Here is a 19,148-nt window from a genome sequence, read left to right on the forward strand (position 1 = left end):
CAAAGTTTTTAATTTTGTCACTGTTTTCTAGCTTTTGCTTAAAAACCAAATAAAGACATTATTGAAGGCTGAACTGTAATCTTGTTTATTGCTTTACAGTAATTACTGTGTTATACTTGACATAAATCGCCTTTGTTTGTTTGTATTTTTAACTCAAAGATAAATTAGACCAATATCTTTTTTTTTTCAAAAAATGATGAAAAATTGTTATTATTTATATATTTGTAAAGGGGCCAAATTGTTTCAAATGTATATACATTTTATACTTATAATCTGCATATTGATGGCTATTTTCAAATTATTAAACTTTATGCAACTATATTTTGATTAGCCTCTTTTAGTTATCAGCTGAAGACAGAAGAAAAGTAAAGGGGGGAGGTGTATTTGGAGTCAGTGAGACAGAAAAAAAGACGTGAGTTTGGAGATCAGAGTAGTGACTTAAAAAGTAAAGACTATGACTAGTAAAGGGAGAGAGCTGGGTGAAAACTGCTCAAAGAAGTCCTGCCATTAATTAATTCTTCGATCTTAAATATGATCAACCTATCTCTAATAATTGGCTATGTACCACAGGCCTTCAAGATGGCTGTAGTTAAACCTTTACTTAAAAAGCCATCTCTAGACCCAGCTGTCTTAGCTAATTACAGGCCAATCTCCAACCTTCCTTTCATATCAAACATCCTTGAAAGAGTAGTTGTCAAACAGCTAACAGATCATCTGCAGAGGAATGGCTTATTTGAAGAGTTTCAGTCAGGTTTCAGAGCTCATCACAGCACAGAAACAGCTTTAGTGAAGGTTACAAATGATCTTCTTATGGCCTCTGACAGTGGACTCATCTCTGTGCTTGTCCTGCTAGACCTTAGAGCTGCGTTTGATACTGTTGACCATAATATTCTATAAGCGCGATTAGAACATGCTGTAGGTATTACAGGTACTGCACTGCAGTGGTTTGTATCATATCTATCTAATAGACTCCAATTTGTTCATGTAAATGGAGAGTCCTCTTCACACACTAAGGCAGTGCTTCTTAACCTTGTTGAAGGTACCAAACCCCACCAGTTTCATATGCGCTTTCACTGAACCACTCTTTAGTGAAAAATAAAATATGATTTTTTTCAAATTCAAGACATAGATATGTTTTTTACTGGTGCACAAAATGAGCCGTGCATGTCACGGCGGAGGCTCTGCCGAACCCCTAGGGTTCGATTGAACCCAGGTTAAGAACCACTGCACTAAGGTCAATTATGGTGTTCCACAGGGTTCAGTGCTAAGACCAATTCTATTTACATTATACATGCTTCCCTTAGGCAGCATCATTAGAAGACATAGCATACATTTTCACTGCTATGCAGATGACACGCAGCTCTATCTATCCATGAAGCCAGGTAACACACACCAATTAGTTAAACTGCAGGAATGTCTTAAAGACATAAAGACCTGGATGGCCGCTAACTTTCTGCTTCTTAATTCAGATCAAACTGAGGTTATTGTACTCGGCCCTGAAAATCTTAGAAATATGGTATCTAAGCAGATTCTTACTCTGGATGGCATTACCTTAGCCTCCAGTAATGCTGTGAGGAACCTTGGAGACATTTTTGACCAGGACATGTCCTTCAATGCACATATTAAACAAATATGTAAGACTGCTTTCTTCCATTTGTGCAACATCTCTAAAATTAGAAATATCCTGTCTCAGAGTGATGCTGAAAAACTAGTTCATGCATTTATTACTTCCAGGCTGGACTACTGCAATTCTTTATTATCAGGATGTCCTAAAAACTCGCTGAAAAGTCTTCAGTTAATCCAAAATGCTGCAGCAAGAGTCCTGACAGGGACTAGAAAGAGAGAGCATATTTCTCCTGTTTTGGCTTCCCTTCATTGGCTTCCTGTTAAATCCAGAATTGAATTCAAAATCCTGCTCCTCACATACAAGGTCTTAAATAATCAGGCCCCATCTTATCTTAATGACCTTGTAGTACCATATTAGAGCACTTCGCTCTCACACTGCAGGCCTACTTGTTGTCCCTAGAGTATTTAAAAGTAGAATGGGAGGCAGAGCCTTCAGTTTTCAGGCCCCTCTTCTGTGGAACCAGCTTCCAGTTTGGATTCAGGAGACAGACACTATCTCTACTTTCAAGATTAGGCTTCAAACTTTCCTTTTTGCTAAAGCATATAGTTAGGGCTGGACCAGGTGACCCTGAATCCTCCCTTAGTTATGCTGCAACAGACGTAGGCTGCCGGGGATTCCCATGATGCATTGAGTTTTTCCTTTCCAGTCACCTTTCTCACTCACTATGTGTTAATAGACCTCTCTGCATTGAATCATACCTGTTATTAACCTCTGTCTCTCTTCCACAGCATGACTTTATCCTGTCTTCCTTCTTTCACCCCAACCGGTCGCAGCAGATGGCCCCGCCCCTCCCTGAGCCAATGTGGGGACATGGATTCAAACTCTATTACTACAGTGCAGATAGTAAATGAAATGGAGAATGGGGAATCTTGAAGGAGTGTTATGGAGCTGAAGAGAATGTCAGACAGGATCGTGAACTTGAAGCTGGAAACTAATGGGCGGATGTCAGAAATTGTCCACGAAATCATGAAATCATGAAATCATGAAGAAGAAGTGAGTGAATGCAGTGGCAAGGATTAAATGGAGGAAGTGAAGAAGGAAGAATGCTTTGCAGAGTTTAGTGGCGAGTTAAAACAGGCTCGGGATGTTAGGGAAGAATATTCAGATGACTGGGAAAGTACAGCTAAAGTGCTGAGAGAAACTGCCCAAAAGGTGGCATGTGTTTCCTCTGAGCAGAAGAAAGAGGACAAAGAGATGGTGGTGATGCATCATTTGCTAGGCAGAGAGATGAAGTTAGAAAGGATGTGCAGCAGGTTAGAGTGATTAAGGATGGAGACAGAAATATAATAAAAGAGTGTGCTGAGAAGATGGTAGAAGTGCCTTGATGAGTTGATGAATAGAGAAATTGAGAGAGAAGAGGACAAATGTTAGGCAGTTAGTTAATTAGGAAGTGCAGTGGATTAGTAACGAAGATTAGAGTGGAAGGGTGCCGATGATATACCTTTGGAGGAATGAAGAAGGCAGTGGACTTTAAGCTATGGAAAAGAGTTTTTGAAGCTAAATGCAAAGAAGACAAGTTACAGTCAGTGAGCAGCACTATGGCAAGAGTGAAAGGGAAAGTTTACAAGACAGTAGTGAGACCGGCTATGTGTGGTTTGGAGATGGTGAAGGTAAAGCTGGAGGAGGCAGCACTGAGGATGCTAAGATTTTCAGTGGGAGTGGCCAGACCAAGAGTATATCAGAAGGACGGCTCAGGTAGGGTGTTTTGGAGTCAAAGTTAGAGAGGCAGGCTCAGATTATCTGGAGAGATAGTGGATACGTTGGATGAAGGATACTGGATATGGAGGAAAGAAGAACACAGAGTGGATTTAGGGAAGGAGGACACGCATACAGTTGGTGTTACAGATTAGGATGCTGGGTATAGGGTGAGATGGAGGCAAATGATCCGCTGTGGCGAACAGTAAAGGGAGCAGCTGAAAGAAGAGGAAAAAGATAGCAGTGACTTAACATGCTGTTTTATTTGTACTGTTCAATTTTTTTAAGGGAAAATAAACTTATTAGCCCAATGGATGATTCTCAACTCTTGTCCCTTGATCAGAGTCTACATTATGTTTTAAACTAACATATTAAATGTGGGTTCTCTCCAGGTAGTCCGGCTTCCTCCCACAGTCCAGAGACGTGCAGTTACTGAGGTTAGGTTAAATGGTAATTCTAAATTACCCATAGGTATAAATATGAGTGAGAATGGTTGTCTCTCTGTGTTAGCTCTGCAACAGACTGGTGATCTGTCCAGTGTGTACCCCTCTTCTCACCCTATGATAGCTGGGATAGGCTCTAACGCCGAGCTAGGGTTGCCAACTTTTTAATTATCAAATAAGAGACACTCTGACGTGCCAGGAGCACAATGCACAACCAGCTGGGTAGTGTAAATATGCACGTGACGTTGCGGGTAACGGTCAATATACGTGACATTTAAGGTAGAATACGGAACCAACTGAGTACATTCAGTGTTAAAAGAGAAGGTGTGCAGGTCTGAGATCAGCAGCTCCCTGAAAAACCAACTGAGGTAGTGTTTATGCTCCTATATAGTGAAACTGTTATATTGATGATTAATCCCTTTGATTTTTTTGTCTTTAAAAAGCTGCAACTTTCACCGGGGGCACATCATGTGGTACTTTAGACTTTGTACTTTTTTCAAAAGTTAATTTTAGAGTTTCTACAAACAGTGAACATACAGGATGATTTGTCTGTTGTCACTAGGTGGTGCTGAGGTCTGAGGGCAGCTCCTGTTTTCACAAAGAGAACAGAATCATCACCAAACATGAAATATAAAGTCTATCCCTCAAATCTGAAAGTAAGTTCTCCTCTTACATTTTTTTCAGTTCCACAGTTCTGCCAACAGCTGGCATATGAACTGTTTATTTAAAAAAAAGACAAAGCCTTATACACTAGCACTTAATCCAGTATAATATTTACCTTTGAGTTATTGGTGCTTTTTAAATGTATTTAAATATAGTTTGAAACAGTCGGTGTGGTTTTGGAGCATGGACCTCCTCTCAGCGTCCCTGATCTATCTGCCATTCCAGAACAGACATATGCAAACTTCTTCATGATTGCAGCTGCCAGTCAAAGCTGTCATGATGATGTTGTACCCCAATTTAACAGCATTATGTTAATAATTAGAATCAAACTTATGAGAAAGGAGACCACTTGAACACAAATCAGCCTGATGAAATAAAGCATGTTTGGGAAAATTTTTATCTGAGTAGAACTTATTTTAGTTTGACCTCCATCCGCTAAAATGGAGGAGGCGGGGTTTAGGACCACCCAGACACCAGGGGCCATTTTGGCTTCATTTTGGGGGCGATGTTAGGTCGTCCATGTGTGTCAAAAAACTAAAAAAAATATACACAAATTGATCAGAACAGATTTGTAATGTTTTCTCTTAGGAGAAGTGGCTACACTGCCACTTAGTGGAAGAAATACGAACTGTACCAAACTGGAAACGGGAATTTCCCAAGTTTTGGATTCACCTTTCAATTAAAAATAAATAAATAAATAAATGAATAAATAAATAGTGCAGAATGGTTGTCTTAAATGTATTTTTGATAATAACTAATCCGCACAAATATCCATTACTACACTATCCACATCACAATTTCACTATGGCCTATTCTTGCTGCCTTCAGGTACTCCTCGTGGTTCAAACCATTACATTTAAGAACAGTATATATTGCACTTTTTGACCCAAAGACATTTGGTTGTCCCTCTGTTAATACTAGACTGTAAGTTTAGTTATCAGCTGTGGCTTTATTCGTTTTCTTAAATGTAAGGCTTCTGTGCAGAAAACTGAAGAGATGTTCTACCGACCTTGACAAAGCTTTGGTAGTTGCTAACAAACACCCGACTACCAAACCTTGTTGGTTCCTCCACCCCTGACGGTGAAATTTCAATACTGCCCCTGAACGCAACACTAGGCCCACTGGAAACCGTGTAGTGGCTCCATGGATCATATCCATATAGTAGGGCGGGCCTTTTTCCGTGTCGCTGCTACAGGGATACCAAGATGGAAATCCAGGGGCTTTCTGATGCCCAAAACATTCAGTCTCAACATGGCGCCCTACACAGAAGCATTTCGTCTTCACATCGATCGGCAACGGGGTCAATACCTCATTTTATTTCCAGCGAAAATGAAGCGGAAGGACTGCTGGAGTCGCTTGAGCTACACAGCGACAACAACAACAACACTAGGCCGAGAACATCGCCGTTTCGCCTACTGGCGGAAAATGGCAGCGAGGTGGCTTGTTCGCCTGTCAGCGCACCGCAGACTACGCTTAAAAGCAATTTACCGGGTAACAGACCGGGTGTGGGATTTCATAACGTGAACCCGGAGAAGGAAAATGAGCTCAGTGCCCTACTAGCTTCACAGGAGTTTGTCAAGACAGCCTGGAAGTACGGATTAGAAAGCGGGGATGTTGTAATGCAAATGGCGCTGCCTCTCTTTGAAGGGGAAGAGGAACCGATGCCGCAGCGGCAACCAACGTTTCCAGTTTTACGGCAGCAGCGTGAGGACGGCTCCTGCAAACAGCCCTCAGTAGGCAGCCATAGCGCTGCGGCGCTGGGGAACTTGAGCACGGTAAACCTGGCGGAACAAACCACCCAGGAGTTTTATGTTCTTTTTAATGTCGTTCAAGACGAAGGCAGCGGCGAGACGAGTAAACAGCGCCCGGATGTGCCTGAGGATGGCGATCAAATGAAAGGTAAAAAGCAGTGTTCCAAAGCAAGTCACTGTGGCCCCATGGAGGCTGGAAACCGCAGTAACGTTGTTTCCTGTGAATCTAATGACACTTTGAACTGCCTCGATACACAGGGCTTGAAACCTGAGCATGTTTTCAATTTGCTGAACGATAATCCCGCGGCGGGTAACGTTAAACAGACTGCCTACCACCCCACCGTCGAAGACGTTGTTTTGACAAACAAATATGGCGATAGGATTTGTGGCCAGATGTGTACCGAAAGCAGCGAAGGTAAACTGGTCAGGGAGCTCTCGTCGCAGCCTCGCGTTGACGAGAGCAGTACCTTGATTTCAGGGACTGCGGGGATCGTGGAAGCCATGGACACATCGGACTTTGGTACAGATTCAGCGGGGCCGCAGGGCGGTGCAAACCCGGTCACGGCCTCCACGAGTCCGCCTGCTAGCGAAACATTTTCCGGAACTATCACGATAAATAACCAAAGCATCATAGTGACTATTGAAAACGGGATACTAACTCTTGCTGCCCCACCCGAGGGCTATGTACATAAGGAGGATGACATGGTTAGCTTGAAGGAGCACTTAGGAATGAAAGATCATGAAGATATTGTTCTCCTTAACTATGACAGTGGTACTAAATCGATCGGGAAGATCAGCACACTGGCAGTAGCCAGTTCCAGCCATCAGGAAGAGCCCACACCTGGTTTGTCTGTCAGCGACTCAGAGCTGGCTCTGGTGGATGACTGTTCCCTGTCAGAGCTAGGTACTTCACTGGACTCCTGTGCCATTGTCAAGCAGGAGTCAGGGTCACTATGTGCAGTAACAGAGGCAGATCTGGGCCCTCCGCCTCCCGAAGCTGCTGTAGCTGGCTGTGACAATGTAGAGTGCCACTCTGTACCAGTAATCAGGTCCAAGAAAGACACCGTGTCCACCTTTGACTGCCCAGAACCAGGCTGCCCCTCCACATTTGACACACGACAGAAACTCAAGGTTCACCTCCTAAACCATGCTGAGGACCCACGTCCATATCAGTGCACTGTGGAAGGCTGCGGCTGGGCATTTGCCACCTCCTACAAGCTAAAGCGGCATCTCCAGTCCCACAACAAGCAGCGGCCACATACGTGCCAGTTTGAAGGCTGTGGGCGGCGTTTTACCACTGTCTACAACCTCAAGGCTCACGTCAAAGTCCACGAGCAGGATAACGCCTTTGCCTGCGAGGTCTGCAACGAGAGGTTTCGCAGTGCTACCCGGCTCACCAACCATCAGAGGGTCCACTTTGAGCCACAGAGGCCTCACAAATGCGAATTCCCAGGTAACTCATACATCAAACAGTGAATTTTGTGCTTTTATGTAACCATTTGGAATTTCTAGCTTTATATTCTACACTTGGAATTGGCTGATGGGTACTTCACAACATCATTGCTATGATACGAAGCACTTTACCAGAAGGTTTGACAAGTTTTGAACAACACAGGGCATTTGCTTATTTCCTGCTACACATTTCTATTCATTATCTGTGCTAGAATAGCTTCGCATGACTTGCAGTTAAAAAAATACTCCAAATTTATCTTATACTGGGACTCAGTATCAACCTCTGAAACGAGCTGTTTTAAACAAACTCTGTGGCTGCCCTACCTAAACAAACTTAAAGCAGCAGGTGGGTCGGGCCATCGTATATTGCCAGTAGTAGAAAAAAATGTTTAAAGGTGAGTGTTTAAAGCAGTCTAAACCCTGAGCGTTTGTCTCACAAGAGTTAAATGTAGATGCACTGATCTATGTTCAATATGAGGGTACATGATTATAACAGTTTCTGTTTAACAGAATATGATGAAAAAAATATATACATATAAAATATGCCTTTATGGTACTGTTGGTGTCCTACATGTTTGTCTTTCTGTCCTACGCAGGCTGTGAGAAAACCTTCATCACCTTCAGTGCTCTGTTCTCCCACAATCGCACTCACTTCAGAGAAACTGGCCACTTCATGTGCACCTACCCAGGCTGTGACAAGACCTACGATAAGGCCTGTCGTCTCAAGATCCATATGAGGAGTCACACGGGTAAATTGAGAATAGATTTAAGGGTCGGTTCAGCTGGGCCTGTTGTTTTCTGTGGTTAATTTTTTTAAAAGCAGCATGTAGCCTACTAAATTAACTCTGGCTTATTCCTAATACATTTTTGTGAAGCAGTCAGCTGCAGTGCCACAAATCCAAACACATTAGCTGTGACTGTTCTTCACAATACTAACACTAATGCAGAGAGTAAAAGTTCCTTCTGAGCTTGCAGCGACAAGTAAACTTGGTGCTTTTGTGGGGAATATGTACAGCTGTAAGTTATTTAAAAAGGCCAATAATTGTGTTGTTTTTTTATGAGCATTGAATTAAATAGAAATCACAAACATAAGTGTGTATGTTGTCACTTTTAGTTCTTAGAAGGACAAAACCAATCAGCAGCTTTAGCGTTCCAAAAGAAAATTGGCCAAAAAAATCTCGATCCAGCTCACAATAAAAGATTTGTGAAGTGAGGATCCTTGCAGCAGTAGGTGTAGTGTAGCATTAGGAATTAAACTTGTAACTTCCTTTCTCCAGGCGAGAGACCGTTTGTCTGTGACTCAGAGGGCTGCGGCTGGTCTTTCACAAGCATGTCAAAGTTGCTCCGACATAAAAGGTGAGTGAGTGCTTATTCATTTATGTTTTGATCATGGTATAAAATAGTGGACACACTCCATTTGTGTGTAACTTACTGTTAGGAACTAATGATACTGTATCTTTCTGTTTTTTACGTGCCCGGGACTGCAGATGGAAAATAGCTGATAGCTAGATTTGATGCAACACAGCTTTTCCTTTTGTGATTTGTGTATTTTCTACATGTGGCTACCGTTTGATTGACAGGGTGTTGCTCAGTGTGCTTGGTATTAGAGATGGACCGATCCGATATTACGTATCGGTATCGGTCCGATACTGACGTAAATTACTGGATCGGATATCGGAGAGAAATAAAAAATGTAATCCGATCCATTAAATATCAAAAAAGCATCTCACAAAACTTGCGACACGGCGTAACTCGGCTCATAACCGTAGCACGTCGGAGCAGTGTGCTCACGTGATAGAGCGGCTGTGTGTATTTGTAGCCTCACTAGCAATCCAGCAATTCATCTCCGAGGAAGTTATCCCAGAGAGAAGTAAAGCAAGTGTGTAAGTTCATCTCTGAATGTTTGTAAAGCGTTCCCACGTTAAGCTTAACAACCGATATATGGAGCGACTGCCTCTCTCTCTCCCTCTCCTGCTGCTACTTCAATCGTGAAACTTATTAATGATCAGCTGATCGGCTTTTCTGTCGCGAGTCCGTCTCTCTTCTTTGTTTTTGGCCCACTTTGCACCAGAAAGAGGAAACCAGCAGCGGAACAACAGCAGCATGTTTAAGCTTGATAAGCTGTTGTTAGAATGTATTTAATATTACTTTCTACACCAGGATCCTTTTCTACGTAGCTGACGGCTGGTAACTGTGCAGGGCGGATCTAGCAAAGTTTAGCCAGGGGGCCGATAGGGCATGAACAGGAAAAGGGGGCACAAAGACATACTTTTCTTTCTTATTCTCATTTAAAATGTCTCGCTTTTAATAAACAATTATCTGAATCTTACACCCAAAGTTTTAATCTGATGTAAAATGTATAGAAGTCCATTACTGTATATAGTAACTGTTAAGTCTAATATACCCTAGTAAGCTATAGTACTTTTTCCTTTGGGAAGGTACACAGCAAATCCAGCATGTCTAAATTAACACTGTCAGATTTGATTTCAACACTATTAAAGTGTCTATATGGGTCCACACCAGAGAGTGTTAATTTAACTCTTTTTGGAGAGTTGGTAAGTTAACTCTGATTTAGTGTTAAACACCAAATCTATCTGGAGTTGATAATTTAACACTTACTAATGCTAACTAGGTGTTAAGAGTTTATATATTAACTCTCAAAGAGTATTTTAGTTTAACTACATAAGAGTTATCTTCTAATTAATTCTAAAAAGTGGAAATTCTACTGTTCTGAAATTCTAGAAATTCCTTTGGAAATAAACATTAAAAAGATGCAATGGTTTTTGAAAAACATTTATTCTGAACTGTGCACCACAATTTCAAAACATTTTCTGAAAGATGTAACAATGTACATGTTCTCACTTTCATTAGAATTTTGTTTATCAAAAGGTTCTCATCACTTATTTCTTCAATACAATATGCATGTCCTTCATTCATCACTTTGTGGAACTTCAACACACTTCTGCTCTCCCCCATATTCCACCTTCATATTCACAGCATATTCTGTGTGGAGATTGATTAAAAATTAGTTGACACTAATTAATTGCACAATTAATCCGGTAATCTATTGCAGCACAGTAAAAAAAGGAATCATTTTTGAGCCATTACTTGTGTAAAATATTTTCCCAAAAGACAAGGACACAGACAACAGGTAATACTGAACTAAATTTAAAACCTCACCTTTTTCATTTTTACCTAAACCGTGTGCACAAAACTCTGGAGGGATCTAAATGCTAATGTAGAACCCAGGCAGGACATGTATAGAAAAAAACGAGCAAACAGCAGCTACTGCTGTTTGCTCGTTTTGTTTTGTTTTTATGGGAGATCGTTTTCAGGCTTCAAGTAGCACCATTATACCAACATTTCACATTCTAGACATTGTTTTAAGGGGAATTTAAGTTGACCAAAAATTTGACTGAAAATTCACATGCAAGCTTTTTTTCAAGGCTGTAGTATTTGCCCGCAAACAATACATTTCAGCTAGCTAAAACAGAATGTTATGCTATCACCGAGCAACATGGCTAATGCCTTTCACACAGCTTTGTCTCAACTCCAAAGAGCCACAGAAGTAAAAGCTAATAATAATAATTGAAACAATCTTTGAAAAAATGACTTACCAAGCATGGCAAACAACTCAAATATGTAGAGCAAAAGATTCTGAAAGGCTTGACTTCAGCTTCGATTGGAGCCTATGGTACTGGGGGCGGAGTCTGTGAATTTACTCTATTAGTGTCATAGCCCCTCTAGGAGTTAAGAGTTCAAGAGTTAATGTTTCCATTGTAACACCTCCAGATTTGACATAGAAACACTCATTTTTAACACTCGGTTTTAACTACTATAATTTTACACCTCAGAGTTACATTAAAGGAATGTGACTCTACTAAGAGTAAAATTAACTCTACTTTTGCAAGAAGACTACTAACACCAATACATTTAACACTTTTGAATTTGCTGTGTACCATCTGTGAATTCTGCAATTCTGTTGAAGAAAGATGTTGAATCTATTTAATTATTCTTGAAAAATAATTTATTTCTGTGCATTTTTTTTTCACCCTGCATCAAATTAAAGTTGATTAGATCGATTAAGCATCATGAGGTGGAGGGTGGGGGGTGGTTCCCAATTTTTTTTTTTTTTTTTTTTTGCTGGGAGTTTGCAACCCTATTAGTTAGGTTGCTTAATATTTCTGCTAAGTACTCTTTAAAATACCAGAATAGGGAGGATGGAGCAGGTTCAAGTTTATTAGATTGATCAGTGTTGCTGAACTATGAAATATTTTGGGCGAAGTGTATTTTTTACATACAGGTATAACAGAATAGCTTTAGTGTTGTTGTTTATTTAAACTTGAGTATGAACTTATACAAAATGCAGCAAGATATTAAAAAAAACAGTTTTATTGATTAAAAAACACAATATATCGGATTCATATCGGTATCGGCAGATATCCAAATTTATGATATCGGTATCGGACATAAAAAAAGTGGTCTCGTGCCATCTCTACTGGCAGGGATAGCTCAGTAGGTAGAGTGGTGGCCCCATGATCGGAAGGTCGGGGGTTCGATTCCCCTGAACAGTTACCCTGAGGTACCCCTGAGCAAGGTACCGTCCCTACACACTGCTCCCCGGGCGCCCAAAGGCTGACCACTGCTTCACTGAGTGAATGGGTTAAATGCAGAGAGGAATTTCCCCACGGGGATCAATAAAGTACACTTTCTTTACTTGGTATATTTGGGCTGTCAGCCAGACCTCTCATCATATGCTTCTTTTGGCTCCAAATAATCAAAACAGTCTTAGCAAAATATCTAAGTGGAGCCTTGCGAAAAGCAGCCCAGTAACAACACAGGCTGCATACACCCTCCTCTTCCGTGCTGTCTGTGGGAATGTTTTGCCACTACGTGAAGTGTGATTGCTGTTACATACCTGTTTTTGTTTTAGTAAACTTGAGCTTGTCACTGCAGTTCTGTTTTACTGGTGCAATTTGACTTTGAAGGCCTTGATTTCTTGTTAAGTTTAGCTTCAGTTTGATCTAACAAAATCTAAATGAAATTCTGTTTTTGTGCTATGACTTTTCTTACCTTGTTTGTAAATGTATGTTTGTGTGTGTGTGTATAAGGAAACATGACGATGATCGGCGCTTTGTCTGTGCAGAGGAGGGTTGTGGGAAGTCCTTCACCCGGGCCGAACACCTCAAAGGACATAGTATTACCCATCTAGGCACTAAGCCTTTTCAGTGCCATGCAGAAGGTACAAACCTTTTATAAAGGAACATCAACAAAACTGTAATAATTTTCCAGGAGACAGATGTTCACATTTTCTCCCTGAAATATTTACTTAAGACCAGTGTTTCATTGTGACTGCACATGTGCCTCCTTTGTGTTCTTCAGGTTGTAATGCCAAATTCTCAGCACGTAGTAGCCTCTACATCCACTCCAAAAAGCATAAGCAGGACGCCAGCACCCTGAGGACTCGCTGCCCTGTGGCTAACTGCTCCAAACACTTCTCCTCCCGCAGCAGCCTTAAGAGCCACATGCTCAAACATCACCACCTCAGTCCTGGTTAGTAATTGTTCTGCAGGCTCATGGCTGAAAAATAATGTAGAGAGGACTTAAAGTTCCCTAGCACTGTGCTGCATTTCAGTATACGAGTGTCATACTGTCTGTCAACATCTACACTCAGCCATCTTGATGGTAGAGCTGGGCGATATAAGATTTTTTCATATCACGATATGTTTTTTTCATTTCAGGCGATAACGATATATATCACGATATAAGCCAAATAACTATATTTGTAAGATTTAAATGTGCCGTTGCTCACAAGTAAAATGTGAAATAATTAGCAGCTTGTTTTGATTTAAATATTTATTTCCCATAATAAGTTCAACAGGGTAGATGTACTTCAGGAACATGAGACTTCAGTTTCAGATAAATAAAGGCAAATATTGCAAACTACACAAAAGGCAGCCGCTAAAGCGTTTAAGTTTCAAAATAGAACAAACAAAACAGACAAAACTAAATTGTCAGTTCCACTTAGAAACAAAATTTTAATTCTAAAAATAAATCTTAGGTCGTTTTACAGAAGAACAGACAAAATTGACTAACTTTTGTCAATATCAAATAAACTGAGAACTAAAAGGAAATTCTCCATCTCTCCTTGTTGTATAGCTTAGCTTTTCAAACAGTTTTAACAGTTACTTTAGTCTGACAAAAGCCGAATGACGAATCAGCGCTTTCAGTCAGACTGAGCATGCACCGCTTTATTGTATTTCCAGACTTGCTTTCGGCACAATTTACAGTGCGCGCTACTCTGTTTTTTGTCAGACTTGAAATAGCCGAAATACCTTCACACTACGGAACTTCTGTGGCCCTTCCGTTCGACAAGCTCTCCGGCATTGGAACCATCATCTGTTTTTTTCTTCGGTAACCTTAAACACGCTCACGCCGGTTGATTTTTCTCTAGTCGGCAAACTCATTTCCTTCATTACCCGGGCTGCACGGCTGCAAAAACAAATACACATGTGCGGCTTGGCACTTGTGCTGTACGTAACAAGTCACGTGACGTGACGCTGCAGCTGTGATTGGTTCGGCTCTGCGCTACTTAATTTGGATTGGCTGTTCTTTTTTTCTTTTTTTAAGAGGACAAGAGAGATGAGGCCTATCGCAATAGTTTAATTTTTCTATCGAGAAAAAGTTATTTCGCAACACATATCGTTATTGTTCTATCGCCCAGCTCTACTTGATGGGAACAAAAATCTTGTGTAACAGAAACGAACCTTACTGGAACATGTTTGATAAAACATCACCCAACTGTTTTCTGTTTCCATGTGGGGCGATGGATTGAAACGATTCCTTCTTTCTTGTGTAACAGTTTTAATCTTTTATTCCACTTGCTGTTGTTCCTGACATGTTCTTTTTTTAATTAAGTTTTTTTTTTTCCCTGTTTTCCTTCCCAGATGTTCTCAGTCAGATGGAGACCACACCAACCCTGACCCCCAGTAATGAGCTTGTTAGTTCCACACCTACCACGGTTGCAGGACCTGGTATTGCTGGGGGCGACCAGCTGACAAACCTGGACCTCAGCTCTCTGTTCTCTTCTGTGCCTGGAGGAACTGCACCCACTACAGGCATTGGAGTGGGAATCCCAGTTGGTGGGGGTACGTCTAATGGCCCGTTCACAATGGACCTGTCCTTGGTCAGCTCTGGCATCCTGACCATCGACCCCTCTTCAGTGGGAACTACACTTGTTACCAGCACTAACACCACAATGGCTAAGGCTGTGGACCCTCTTATATTGGCAGGGAATGCCGACATGACCCCCCACCACAACCTGGAGGGAACAGCGAGTGACGTCCTGCCCCCACAAGGCACCCTTAACCTGGACGATGTGCAGACAGTTACCCCAGAGGCACTGGGAACCCTCACTGCCCTTACTATGCAGGGTACTGGTGCCACTGTGGACCCCACTCTGCAGCACCCACTCAGCTCGTCCAGCTCCCTGAGCGTGGAACCCCCAGCCTCCCTGGCTGTAGCTCCTGTTGCCGAGCTCCTTGGCTCACCATCTAAGGTGGTGGAGGTGGGTGGCCAAGGAGGTGCTGGGACTCTTTTGGGTTGTGTGGAGGTGCTGGGACCCCAGGAGGGAGGAAAAGTGCTCACTCAGTTTGTTTTTCCTGGTCACAGCAGCAGCTTCAGCCCACAGAAAGAGTCGGAACTCAGTTCTGTGTCACCAAGCAGTTTCCTGGTGAGCATAGATACTCACAGATTAAATAAACTAATCGAAACACAGCTGATACAGAAAATACATTTGCGACTTTCAGACATACAAGCTTTCCTCTTAATCTCAAAAGGTAACCGGTTGGGTAAGGACCATGCTCACCTTTCTGTAACAGATGCAAAACCAAAAAAGACTCATAGTTCAATGACATATAAAGGGTCTTTGATAATGAATCGTGTCAGTCTCCATTCTTTCATCTAAAATGGAAAAAATATAGCCATTGTCTCAGATGTTTTTTTTCTTTCTTTGTTGTTGTTCAGTCTTCTGATCTTTGAATGAATGTCCTTTTTTATTTGACAATATGTTGTTCAGTCGTGGCACATACGTATTTAACAACATTAATCACAATCAGTAGACAAAGCAGTCAACAGACAGATGATGAAAGGTGGTGCAAACCTAACATGCTCCCATTTTGCTTGACAGGAGAGTGGGGGCTCGGCTAGGACTGACTACAGAGCCATCCAGCTGGCTAAGAAGAAGAAGCAGAGAGCCCCCTCGGCCTCCTCCGGTGACATACATTGTTTAGTTTCATGCTAGCCAAAGCTCCAGTAACTTTTAGACTGACAAGAATTTCTTTTGACTTGTCCAGGGACTTCAAGCTCAAGTCAGAGAAAAGCTAAAGGAACAAAGGCTGCCACAGCTCCAGGACCACTCGCTCCCTCTGGGGCTCGCTATGGTGATGGAGCTGCAGTAGCAAATGGGGGCCTGACTCTCCGTGACCCCATCACCGGTGCCCAGTATGTCCAGATCCACCTGCTACAGGTGAGATATGACAAGTTGGGGAAGGTGGTAAATCTGCCCTGGTCAGAAAACGTAAAGCTGTCTAGACCAAACCGTGATATTTACGGTTCACATAAGCTCATGATTTGGATAACTCACCACTGCTACTGTCTGGGTGCATGCCTTTGTTTTAATGAGAATTTGTTCCATAGATTTTAATTCCTTCTCCTGCATTTTTACTGCACAGTGTGAAATTGACCTTTTTGTGTACTGTGAAAACATATTAGTTGCTATTTGGGAACTAAGAACACACTATAAGTGCAGAGCAACATCCCATAAGCTCATTAAGGTGCCAGTTTAACACTGGCTACAGGGAGTTGTTCTGTCTGAGGCTTGTTTTTACCATTTGGTCAAATGTGTGCCATTAAAACCAGCTGTATTGTCGTTTCCCATTACAATCAAGTCCCACTGAATGTGCGTGGGGTCGTTATAGCAACGTGTCCGTACTTTCTGTGATGTCATTTGTATGCCACACGAACCAAGGAGGGTGACTGGCGATGGTATACCTGCTGCTGTCTGTGGGTTTTTGTCACATTTGGGGACCACCGTGCTGTTTTTGTGCAGCCTTGTCCCTCGTTGCCAAGTTTCAAAAATGGTGGTTTTTGATTTTTATGAACTAGACACTCATGCCATTGAATAGCCAATCACTGGCATGCAGTCTGATGATGCCACATTTTCAGATCACTTCATGACTAAAAAAAGTACCTGGTACCAGGTACTATCACCTAATGGGAAACTCTAAAAAACCATGTCGAGCCAACCTGTGTAGGCACTAATGGAAACGGGCTATATATGCCAGAAGCTACAAGGACATTGGTGAAAGTGAAACCCAATTCCTCGGCTCAGTATCAGGAAACACCTGAAGCAAAGGCCTCTCTGTGGCGGCAGAAATGGAAAAAGTTGAATGATGTAAAATAACTCGGCTAGAGAAAAGTGTATAAACATTCTGCACAGACCTGTGGACATGAAAGCTGGTGCTGCTAGCACAGCTAATGCTAGCCACACCCAAACATAAAACACTGTATGTTTCGTTTCAGAGTTCTAAGTCTGAATACTCCAGTAATCTGATTTCGTTCTCCTGACTGATCAACTAGTAAATTAGTAAAAAATGACTAGAAACATCCAACTAGGGACTGTTTTTCTTTACATTCTTTTATCACATAATTGGGTGCAGCGTGCACTGAACAGCAGACTGATGTAGAGCGGTTGTTGGAGTGTCTAATCAATGTGTGAACACGCAGGATGACCCAGCCAGTGATGGAGACCTGGCCTTCCAGTTGAGCTCTCAGCCCTCCAGCTCCCACTCGCAGCTCACTGTTGACCTGCCTGTCAACATTTTACAGGTGGGATTTGTGTTGCTAATCTTTTCTGTCTTTAAAGAGACATTTGATGGCATTTGTGCTTTGACTTTCTGTTATGAAATCGGTTGTGTTTGTCCTTTGTAATAGCCACAGAATAGTGACACTGTCAGCCTTTAGAGAACTGAGCTGTGATGCCTTTCTCCACAGGAGTCTTCGGTGATTACAGAGGACGACAATGGCTCTGACAACTCCCAGTTCACAGGAAGCACAATCAACCTTCAGGACTTGGAGTGAACACCTATACTGCTGCGGGGTCAGAGGTCTATCGGCAGCTGGCCTCCATCCACAGTTTACATGGACAAACCCCCCTGAGATGATAGATTTCATCAAACCTCACCCTCAAAGGGCTTTTTGGACATGTGCTCCGTGGAGTTTGTGGAGGGGGTGGTCATGATTCAGCAGATAATGCACCTTGAGAAGAAGAAAAGAGGATTCTTTGTTGAGAATGTTATCGTATTATTTTAAGTCCAGTTTGTACCAAATTCAAAGCTGAGAGCACAGTTATGTCAGAGGCTGCTCCGTCCTCTGTGGGTGTTAACAGAGGACGTCTGATGATGATGTCTGTTCCACAGTGCCACATTGCCACTCACATGCACACACAGTGCGCTGTTTATTCTCCAGTTGCCTTATGAACTCATGCTTCACGCTGTGCACGCGTCCACTGGCAGGTTACCTGCTTTATTTGTTGTTCTTTTCTCTTGTGTTTTCTTAGATTTATTTTTCTATGGCAGCAGTAATTCCATGTTGAAAACATGCCTGTCCATGCATTTGTATACATGAGTAACTACCTTCTAATGATGATTTCAGTTTATTTATTATTAGCTACGGGTTTACAGAATGGCAGAGCCAAAAGCAGAAGAATTAAAGACTCAAAGCACAATCAGAAGGATGTGTGAAGTAGCCGTCATTTCACTTTGTTTGGTTAAATGAAAAATGCAGATAAATGTGTAACAAAGGGGAGATTCATTTAGAAAGGAAGTGGTATCCCTTTACTGAATTTAAGTCGTAGTACTGGTGAAGCTGATCATCTCACAGTAGAAGAAACAGAGTTTGAAGCAAGGACCAGTCGGCAGCAGATCTGCAGAGTTTTAGAAAAGAAAAAACAATCCGAGGTTTAAAAATAGAGTGAGTGTAATTGAAGAAGTGTTGTCAGTAACAAATGGCAAAGTTTGGTCACATGGGTTTTTTGTGCTATCATTTATTTTGAAATGTCCCATTTAGCCAATATAAACAGAGTGGCATATATAATTACATAGATATATTTATCTATGTATCTATTTGAACTACCCAGTTAAACTACAAGTAAATCTCTAGCTGGGAGCCCATCCTTATTTAGATGTGACAGCGTTTCTAGTAGAATAATGGCTGATGTCTTGAGCATGGATTGAGGCTGCTGTTTGTTGAAGGCCTCAGAGGGGACTGGCCGCAGATCCCCCTGTACTAATGAGAAGTGAATTAACTGAGGGAGGGGCATGAGTATGAACTGCTTGTAGTGCAGGGGGCCATATGGAGGTGTGGACCCACTCTTGAAATTCAGATAAATATTATCTGTTATCAGTTATCTCTGATTCTTGAAGGTCTGGATAACTTTTGATTTTCTCCTGAAATCAA

General features: G+C 41.9%; 1 protein-coding gene across 1 annotated transcript; it reads left to right on the forward strand.

Moving 5' to 3' along the window:
* The first annotated feature begins 5,583 nt into the window (after positions 1-5,583).
* si:dkey-156n14.3 (zinc finger protein ZXDC) lies at positions 5,584-18,423 on the forward strand. Its single transcript, XM_031731432.2, has 10 exons — positions 5,584-7,632; positions 8,228-8,380; positions 8,909-8,987; positions 12,743-12,873; positions 13,014-13,184; positions 14,579-15,363; positions 15,820-15,904; positions 15,986-16,158; positions 17,418-17,519; positions 17,685-18,423. Exons 1-10 carry the CDS (start codon positions 5,634-5,636, stop codon positions 17,769-17,771), a joined length of 3,765 nt encoding a protein of 1,254 aa, XP_031587292.2. The 5' UTR covers positions 5,584-5,633; the 3' UTR covers positions 17,772-18,423.
* The last annotated feature ends 725 nt before the right edge of the window (positions 18,424-19,148 follow it).

The sequence above is a fragment of the Oreochromis aureus genome, linkage group 5 (genome assembly GCF_013358895.1).
Source record: "Oreochromis aureus strain Israel breed Guangdong linkage group 5, ZZ_aureus, whole genome shotgun sequence".
NCBI classification, from domain to species: Eukaryota; Metazoa; Chordata; class Actinopteri; order Cichliformes; family Cichlidae; genus Oreochromis; species Oreochromis aureus.

Excerpts from the sequence above, each read along its gene's own strand:
- si:dkey-156n14.3 (XM_031731432.2), top strand. The coding sequence starts at position 5,634 with ATGGAAATCCAGGGGCTTTCTGATGCCCAAAACATTCAGTCTCAACAT. Across the intron at positions 15,364-15,819 it reads TGTCACCAAGCAGTTTCCTG|GAGAGTGGGGGCTCGGCTAG; the intron begins GTGAGCATAGAT and ends TTTGCTTGACAG. Across the intron at positions 17,520-17,684 it reads TGCCTGTCAACATTTTACAG|GAGTCTTCGGTGATTACAGA; the intron begins GTGGGATTTGTG and ends CTTTCTCCACAG.